The sequence below is a fragment of the Nansenia antarctica genome (genome assembly GCF_963989245.1).
Source record: "Nansenia antarctica genome assembly, chromosome: 9".
Lineage (NCBI taxonomy): Eukaryota > Metazoa > Chordata > Actinopteri > Argentiniformes > Microstomatidae > Nansenia > Nansenia antarctica.
In genome coordinates, this window is record NC_137679.1 from 16,444,508 (window position 1) to 16,454,520 (window position 10,013).

A 10,013-nucleotide genomic window follows, 5' to 3' on the forward strand; every position below is an offset into this window, starting at 1 on the left:
AACAAAACCAAATAACAAAGATTAGCGGATAAGGGAGAAAATAAAGGTTAGCCCTTACCTGATAAGTCATCAGAGTCAGAGTCAATTTGGGGCTCCTCGCCACTGGCAACAGTGGAGTAGAGGCCTGAAAGAGCAGTCTGAGACTTGTAGAACTGAAAGGCGTTGGAATTCATAGTATTGCACGACTGCATTTCACCAGCAAGGTTTGTGGTTTGAATGTAACGTTTCTGTCTTTCCTGAAAAGAACACAGTTGGAGTTGAAGTTTCAGTTCAATGACTTTCATCATTGAAGTTTGTTTTCAAAAACTTAAAAGATGCAGCTTGTCTATGAAATATTGTTTTAGCAACCACCCATTCCATCAGCATGAAGACCATATAAGGCAAAGAATGTATGTCACAATTTTAAAAATAAATAAATAGCGGAATTTCAATCCCCTCTGTAATGCAGGTTATAATATAATATAATTATATATGATATTATAATTATGAACAAATAATATAATTTGTTATGTCTGTTGAAGTATATCCTATTTTAAAAAACATGTTATTAGTGTTAATTGTCCAAATCCCCTCTGTTAAAAAACAAACATATCAGCAAGCCTTAACACTAGACGCGCAATGTCTCTTTACCTACTTTTAGCGCGACGAGGTGTCGAATCACACGATGTCATGTGTGGAGTACGGCACTATCGATGTGCAATTCCATATTGCAAGACGCTTGTGACACTCACTCAATACAAAATAATATTACACTATACAGCACTTCAAATTAGACATTCCGAACTTATAGAAAATATGTGTAATTTAGGTTTTCCACAGCAATATAGATAGATGGATTTTTATGAATTAATAAACTTGTTTATTGGTGTTTGCTTTACCTGAGTGCCTACTGAAATAGCTGAATAGTTATCTAGTTGAACTGCAGTCAATTAGCACCGTTTCTATCTAAAGCAGGGGTGCCCAATACGTCGATCGCAAAGGTAGTATGGGTAGATCGCATGGCATTGAACAAAACGGAAGAAAAAAAAAAAAAAAAAAAAATCGCCTATCATCCATCCTCACTATGGCTTTTGCCACTTGATTGACGTACAGGTAAGCCAGTCTGAGATCTGATCTTTTCACCTACACCTAACACGCGGTTCACCACGCATGCGCAGTCAACAGCACCAACTACAAAATACAAAATACCGGCGAGACTAATTACCTAGTTAGCCTTCCAATTTCTACTATTTACTATATAATACTAAATAAAGGGTATACAAATGAGTGGGGAAGCTGGACCAAGTAAGAAACCAATAACGTATAACTTCCATCCAGAATGGGAGGAGGACTTTTTTACAAGATGTGATATTGGAAATGCGTCTGTCTGATCTGCAGATCTACGATGGCTGTTAGAAGGGAAATGTGGCAAAAGAGCGAAAACGTACGGCTGTAACGATAGCTTCTTATCGCGTCAGTCACGTTCTTGTTAAACACAAGAAGTCATTCAAAGACGGCGAAATTGTGAAAAAAGTTTATCGAGGCTGCAGATTGCCTTTTCGATGACAGATCCACAGTGGCTGATGACACCTTGCAACCAGCTCCTACAGCCGGTTAGAAACTAGCTGCCTCCTCCCAGTGCCAGGTCTCCCACTAAGGTAGAGAAATGCATTTATTTCCTCCTTTCAAACTAGGGAACTACCTGTTTTGTATCTGGTTTACTTTTCTGTTTGTTGGATCAGTAGTTGGCTATGGTACTGCAGACTGGCTGTCAGTGTGTGAGTGAGAGAAAGTGTGTGTGTGTGTGTGTGTGTGTGTGTGTGTGTGTGTGTGTGTGTGTGTGTGTGTGTGTGTGTGTGTGTGTGTGTGTGTGTGTGTAAGAGAGTGAGAGAGAGAGGGGGAGAGAGAGGGAGGGTTTGTGCTATGGCTCCCTATGCAGACTGGCAAATGTGTGTGTGTGTATGTGTGTGTGTGTGTGTGTGTGTGTGTGTGTGTGTGTGTGTGTGTGTGTGTGAATGTGTGTGAGCGAGAATAGCAAAGAGGGAGGGTTTGTGATGGTCTTCTCCTGTGGCTGTGTGACAGAGAGAGGGAAAGTGTATTGTGAGTTTACTATGCAGGCTGGGAACTGTGTGTGTGTGTGTGTGTGTGTGTGTGTGTGTGTGTGTGTGTGTGTGTTTGTAGTACGTGCATGTACGTTTGCGATGTTGAAACTAGACTGGTAGATCTTGGCAGACTGGCTACTTGAAAAGTAGAGCACCCCTGATGTATACATTTACCAGATGGATGGATACACACGTAGTAACCTGAATACAAATATTTTACCAATTGAATACAACACCATCAAGATGACATTTTTATTGAATCACACATGCAGATGTTGCTATACACTCTAGGCCTATACATATCAACACAGATAGATATTGACTTTTCTCGAAGTATTTATTATTTGACTAAGTCCAAGTTCCATCTACCGTATTTCATTTGGTAGAGTCCACTATCTATCATCAATAGCACATTCACACAAATGTATTGTTGCCAAATTAAAAGTGCAGTGGTAGCTACTATGTGTTACCATCACTGAACACAATGTTTTCAAAGCTCACGAATTTGACTGCAACATGTGAGTAGGTTCTCTTCCAATACCACCCATAACTAACAGGCTGGCTGATTATGTAGATCTCCTGAGCCAAATCACCAAACATGTCAAAAGATCTGCCCAAATATTACAGTTGGTGTTGCATTTGCCATCTAATATAAATGAAGCTTAACGTTACACTGTACACAAACAAAAACATATAACAGACAACATATATAACACAGTACTATACTGTATGCATACCACATTCCAGTTGAATCAATGATCTAAAATACTACCAAACTCAAATCAGAAGCTCATAATTTACTGTTAAGTGAAATGGCAAAATGTGCGTAAAAGTTGTGGATGTCCTCTCTCTCCGGGGATTTGGAAGGAGAGATTGTCACACGGTTAACGTTGAAGAAGAGTCAACAACGGTTGAACACGAGGCTGTCTTGGTCTCTGCTTGTATCAGGGTCAGTCCAGAGAGATCTGCAGTCAGTTCTGGCCTCTTTACCACAGAGACCACGTCATTCCTACACAGTTCAGCTCATCCGAAATGTCTTTTGCTCTGATGGATACATCTACTGAGCGTTTGCATTGGGGTGTGGAGGGGGGGGGGGGGGGCTAGGTTTGCACCTGTTATTAAGTGGGAATAAATCATAGAGGATGGAACAAAACTATAATGCAGTTTAATATTACAATAAGTACATTAATGTAAGTGTGTTTCATGTTTTTTTATTTTTTAACAACTGAAAAAACAGGTGCAAACCTCACACCTGATGAAAACATGTAGCAAACCAGGCCCCCGGTGTGTGTTGTAGTCCATGTCTGTTCCCTCTCAGGTGTCCAGGGTGTGTCTGGGGGATCGATGAGAGTGCTCCCCTCTCCCCGCCCTCGCCTTTTTCTCCCCCCCGGGGGGGCTGTACCTCCGTTTGGCCGCAGTACCCTTGGCCTTCCTTCGTTTCTTCTCCGAGCACCACACCCTCTCACAGTACTCCTCTACTCTCTGGGCGTCCCCGTAGCCGATCAGTTGAAGGAACTCCTTATACCACTGCCTGGAGTGAGAGCCTGGGCCTGGGCCGGGGGTGAGATGCGGACCTGTTAGCCTGGGGCTGGGGATGTCGCTGGGGCCCGGAGGGGTACTTGTAGGGGGGAGACAGGTGGCTGCTCTGGTCTGTCCGTCTCCCTCCGACTCCCCCGCCACCTGCCCATTGTGTAGCAGCGCCCCCACCTTCTCCCCGGCGAGCACGTGCAGCGTGATGCGCAGGAGCGTGTGCACGTATCCGTGTTCCACCGTCTGGCACACGTACATGCCGGCATCGGAACTCCGCACACGCAGGAAGAGCAGCCCGTGGGATGTCGTGACAATGCGTTCGTCGCCTCTGACCTGGGGGGAGGGGAGGAGGAGGGGAGGAGGAGAGGAGAAGGGAGGGAGGGAGGGATGAAAAGGAAGCATTTCCATGCATGGTTGCTCTCTAGCAGAGATGTAGGCTGTGCTCGTACTGTGGCGCGGGTAACAGCCAGAGCCGTTTTAAAGATAATCGTTTCCTTTTTGAAGATGTGTGACGGTGTCTGGGGTTGTGATTGCGTGCGTGTTTGTGCGTGTGTGAGCATGTTTTTTGTCTGTGTGTGTGTGTGTGTGTGTGTGTGTGTGTATCTCACCTCCTCTCTCTCCGGTCCTCTCTGAATGAACCAGAGTACTCTAGCCTGTAGTGAGCGGGGAGTACACTCCAGCAGAGTACTGTTAGTCTGGACCCCAAACACCAGCCTCTCCTCAGCCTTTTGCCACTTATCCTCTGAAAACACACGCACACACACGCACGCGCGCACACACACACACACACACACACACACACACACACACACACACACCCATTGAGATACAAAGGCTCTCTTGACGTCTCTATTGTCCAACACAGAAATTAGAAGAAAGCATTCCTCTAATCATGGGTTAAGTAGCAGCACTAGAGTTGAGGGGGGATGAGCAGGGATGGCATCCCCCCCTGAAATAAAACGGTCAAAATCATCCCCCTTCTAAAACTGCTATCCCCCCTTTCCATCCATTATGTCATTTTATCAATGAACGTGGTATTACTGCTATTTCAACATTTAGTTTTGCGCATATTGAGTAAAATACTGTGGGCGAGGGGGCATGCACACATGCAATGACATTTTTACCAAGTCACTGATACTGAAGTCACTGACGCTGTGGGGATGCTAAAATTGTCCCCATATGATAAAATCCACCATCCCCCCTGATTTTCTTTTACAACGTGAGTACTGCGTACACGGGTATTGACGGTACTACGATACCCCCACATTGACCTCCCTGTCACCTCAGCCCAGCGGTAGGGCATTGGCCAGAATGAGATCACATGCTATCATCTTGGGCCAGACTGTTTTGGAGGGCCATGAGAATCACCCATGCATGTCCACGTGTAGAAAATCATTAACTCGTTTAAATGTAACATGGACAGATTTATTGGAGGTGAAGCTCAGAGGGAAACCCTCACTCTCAAACATTGACGACATACGCACACTCACATGCACGCACACACACACACACACACACACACACATACGCACAACACACACACACACACACACATACACACACACTGACCATCAACGTGCAGCCCATTGCACAGCTGGGCAGCATTGCCATGGCGAACATCCTGTCGCCTGAACCTTCTGCTGTTAGAGAGAGAGAGAGAGAGAGAGAGAGAGAGAGAGAGAGAGAGAGAGAGAGAGAGAGAGAGAGAGAGAGAGAGAGAGAGAGAGTGAGAGAGAGAACGAGAACGCGGTGGAGAAGGAGAGATACAGAATACACTTGTGAACTAGTGAATACGGACAGATAAGATAAGATATCCCATATTACATGACATCTCTATCTGACATGTCTTTCTGTGTCTCTGAGCAGTAGCTGGGAAGTAGACAGAGCATTGGGAGGGCATGGGAAAAAACTGAGGATGAGGAGAAGAGGCACTGAATAAAGTGCTAACAGGTGCTATGTGACGCCTTTGAGGTATAAACCCGTCTAACTGTCAGTTCACAGAGAATTGGATCAGACACACACACACCCTCTTAACGGTGTGTGTATGTGTGTGTGTGTGTGTGTGTGTGTGTGTGCGTGCGTGTGTGTGTGTGTGTGTGTGTGTGTGTGTGTGTGTGTTTGTGTGTTTGTGCCTGTGTATGTATGTGTGTGTGTGTGTGTGTGTGTGTGTGTGTGCCTGTGTATGTGTGTGTGTGTGTGTGTGTGTGTGTCTGCGTTCGTGTGTGTGTGCCTGTGCGTGCACATGTGTGTATGTGTGTGTGTGTGTGTGTGTGTATGTGTGTGTGTGCGTGCGTGCATGTGTGCCTGTGTGTGTGCGTGCGTGCATGTGTGCCTGTGTATGTGTGTGTGTGTGTGTGTGTGTGTGTCACCTCTTGGTGTAGACTCCAGCAGGGTAGTAACTGGAGCATGTGAGCCCATCCCAAGCACAGTAGGGGTCACGCGCTAGGCAACAGTCTGCACACTCTGAGCCATAAAGGTCACACTGGTGCAGCTTCACCTGAGCCACGCCCACCTCCGACCCTACGTACAGCTGTTGCTATGGACGCAATGGCACAAGAACACATGAGATATGCTGTTGCTTCGATCACCTCATTTACTCAATAATAAGATGATGGGTCATATTATATTCCTTTGTATGCTACCTCACATAATGATATATCAATAGTGGACATGTAAGCAGCTTGTTGTTAAATAAATTCTGCACTCTGTTGACATCTTGAGGTTAAATGAGGATACTGCATATTAACAGTCCATACAGTTCTGTACAGTACGTAAAATCCAAAAATAGCTTTCCATACCCGTTTAGCTGATATTATCATCTCAGTTATTGGCACATGGACCTTGAAAACAGAAACATGAATACATTGTTGATGCGTTGAAGTCTAGACGTTTCAAGTTCAAATGAAAGTGTTCACTATGATTCAGTAAATACAGGTTTTATTTGCAGTACCCCACTCACACAAGTGGAGTAATGCAAAAGAATAAAAGTATAATAATAACACAACACATAGTTTGTTGAATGTTGAAAGGTGTTTTCTTCTTTTACGTATTTCATGGCCACATGGTACATGGCACCAAGTAACATCACATCACTGTACCTTGAACACCTGCAATTCCTCCAGTAGGACTTCCTCTACAGTGTCTGTGTCTTTGTTGTAGATGGTGATCACTTTCAGCACAACTGAGTCGTCTAGATGAGAAAAGGACATCCTCTCATGTCAGACAACCACAACCCCCCCAAAGCCCACCACACGGACAGGAAATTAATGGAGGCCAAGAAGTACAAAGCAAGTCCTGTGAAATGTCATGCTCAGGTCAAATTCTATTGCGTTCTCCGTTATGTTTTAATGTTGACTTTTTGACCTGCATGTTTGTCTTTCTGTGTTGATGGGTAAGGCTCCTCTATGATCCCATGTTGGTTTTCTTTCTCTACCTTGCACATATACTGTATATGTAATGACTGTACTGTATCTTCTTTGTTTGTACTGTCTCTTTTATGCGCAAATAAATATACTAAACTGAACTAAACTAAACCAAATTAAACTAAACTAAACTAAACTAAATGAAATGAAATGAAATGAAACTAATCTAAACAAAATTAAATGAAAAGCAACTAAACTAAACTAAACTTAACTAAATGAAAGGAAACTAAACCTTAAATCCACCCTTGGTTAAACTCACCACCTATACACAAACTATATTTTCTTGCATACAGCTCTTATACCTGCTATAGTACTGTATGTTGATCTACTGTACTTCAAACAATGTTGTTCTCTCCAATGGGCAGGTTCCTTACGATTCAAAGCTTCTCTCAAACAATCAAGTCATACTCTTCATAGTATAGCTGTCGATCGTTCACTGTGTTTTACCTGTGCCAATGTAAAGCACATGGTAGTGCCCATCCTGGGCCTGGACGCGGTCCACAGCGATCTGGGTCAGTTTTCGTCCCCCTGATTCTGTCTGCAGTAGGATGGGTCTGCGATGTAGAGGGAGAACCGGACGGTACATCACAGGGTGGGAACGCACGAAACGCAGAACCTCATCAGGGAACTCCTTAGAACTGGAGAACCCACCACCATTCACCTTGCTGGCACACTGGGGAGGGAGAGAGAGGGAGGGTAGAGAGGGGTAGAACAGGAAGAGAGACAGAGAGGGCGTTATGGTGTAGAGCACATCCGTGAGTTCTACAATAAACTGGGTGTACGCAATGATGATTTTAAACTCTCCATGGTGTCAAACGATGAGGTGTTTAAAAAGCTAGGCGCTCTACACTCAGAAAAGGCCACGGGCCATGACAATATTCCAGCCAGATTTCTAAAAGACTCAGCTGCCTCCATTACCCCAATCATCACCCACATAATAAACCTCTCCATCAAACAGGGACACGTCCCCCTTGACTTTAAAATAGCAAGGGTAACCCCACTGTATAAAAAAGGAAGCAAATTAGACCCAGGCAACTACCGACCTGTTTCTATTCTTAATTCCATCTCGAAACTTATGGAAAAAATAGTTTATGAACAGGTCGATAGGTACCTTACCGAAAAAAAGCTGATGTATGAATTTCAATCAGGATTCAGAACATCCCATTCCACTGACACATGCCTTCTCTATTTGAACGACCACATCAACCATGAGGTGGACTCGGGCAAGTACTGCGGCATGGTCATGCTGGACCTCCAGAAGGCCTTCGACACAGTAGATCACCACATATTGTTAGATAAACTGAAAGCAATTGGGTTCGATAGAACATCGGTGAGCTGGATGCAATCCTACTTAGAGGGGAGGGAACAGGTGGTTAGTGTGAACGGAACACTGTCCCCCCCCCTCCCAGTGACCTGCGGCGTTCCACAAGGAAGCATTTTGGGACCTTTACTGTTCCTAATATATGTGAATGACATGTCATCAGCATGTGATTGCAATTTGTTCCTGTTCGCGGATGACTCGGCTCTGCTGGTCTCTGACAGGGACATATTGCAGGTGGAAATTGCAGGTGGAAAAAGCGCTAAGCACTGAACTGAGTAGAATCTGCATCTGGCTAGCTGACAATAAACTATCAATACACCTAGGTAAAACTGAAACCATCCTATACGGATCCCCAGCTAAACTCAGAAAGGCTGAAAATTTTAAAATAAAAGTGGGTAACATTAATATCACAAGAAAAGAGGATATTACATACCTGGGCTCCATCTTAGAGGCAAATCTTTCCGGAGATAAAATGGCAGCAAAAGTAATCAAAAAAGTTAACCATAGAACTAGATTCTTGTACAGGATATCCTCACTTGTCAGTAAAAACACACTGAGGACCCTATCAGGAGCTCTCATTCAATGTCACTTCGACTATGCCGTAACATCATGGTACTATAGAACCACAAAGGCCCATAAAACAAGACTCCAGACAGCCCAAAATAAACTGGTTAGGCTTCTGCTAGGCCTCAACCCTAGGACACATCTAACCGCTGCTCATTTTTTGAGCCTTGATTGGCTACGAGTAGTTGACAGAGTGCAGCAGCTTGCACTGGGCCTGGTCTTCAAGATACGCTACACCACAAAGACACCCAAGTACCTGTCAACATACTTCCAAAAAGTGAACAACGTCCACACATACAACACCAGAGGAAGCTCCACGAACCACGTTCAACCGCGTTGCACCACAAACAAGGGGTTAAACTCGTTTGCAAACTATGCAGTAAAAATGTGGAACGCCCTTCCTATAATCTTAAAGGAGTGCAAAACACTGCCCACCTTCAAAACCACTCTCAAAAAACATTTACAGGAGGCTGCAATCCGTAACTGGACCCTCTAAATCAAAAATCAGATTAAAAGACCCGAACTACCCACTGTACATACTTTGTGTTTTGTCCCCCGCCCCCACCTGTGGTGTATGTCCCCACCTGTCCTACCCGCTGTACATACCTTATGTTTTGTTGTATTGTTCTTCCCATGATGGATGTGTGTTTATCTTGTAGATAGTAATAGTTATTTGTCTGTATTATCTTGTAGATAGTACTAGCTTTTTTGTCTGTCTTACGTGTAACGATGAATTGAGAATCAAGGACCCCAATTGAAATAAGCCAGTGGCTTTCTTGGGTTTTTATCCTGTTAGTTGACCTTGTATGTAATATGTACTTTCATGTACCTACTTCTGCAAATCTTCTAATAAAGTTTTCAATCAATCAATCAATCAAAGGGGGGAGCGAAAGAGAGAGAGAGAGGTTACACTATTATACACTACTATAATATAATAATAATAATAATAATAATAATAATAACTTTTATTTCTATAGCGCTTTTCCTGCAAACGTTGCATCTCAAAGTGCTCCGATTGTTCAAATACAAATACAAAATACAAATACATTGTTCAAAATACACCCTTCTATGAGAACATAAAGGCATAGAAAGGAA

The 10,013-nt window shown here is 43.8% G+C and overlaps 1 protein-coding gene across 1 annotated transcript in view; it reads right to left on the minus strand.

Annotated features, from left to right (window-relative positions):
* Positions 1–3,395: 3,395 nt before the first annotated feature.
* sema3e (sema domain, immunoglobulin domain (Ig), short basic domain, secreted, (semaphorin) 3E) overlaps positions 3,396–10,013 on the minus strand; it is a gene marked incomplete at both ends in the record, with an annotated part of 32,375 nt that continues 25,757 nt past the window's right edge. Inside the window, 7 exon segments of the mRNA XM_080539557.1 lie at positions 3,396–3,944; positions 4,220–4,353; positions 5,181–5,251; positions 5,981–6,147; positions 6,410–6,451; positions 6,710–6,801; positions 7,481–7,706. Coding sequence (XP_080395683.1) covers positions 3,396–3,944; positions 4,220–4,353; positions 5,181–5,251; positions 5,981–6,147; positions 6,410–6,451; positions 6,710–6,801; positions 7,481–7,706 — 1,281 coding nt within the window.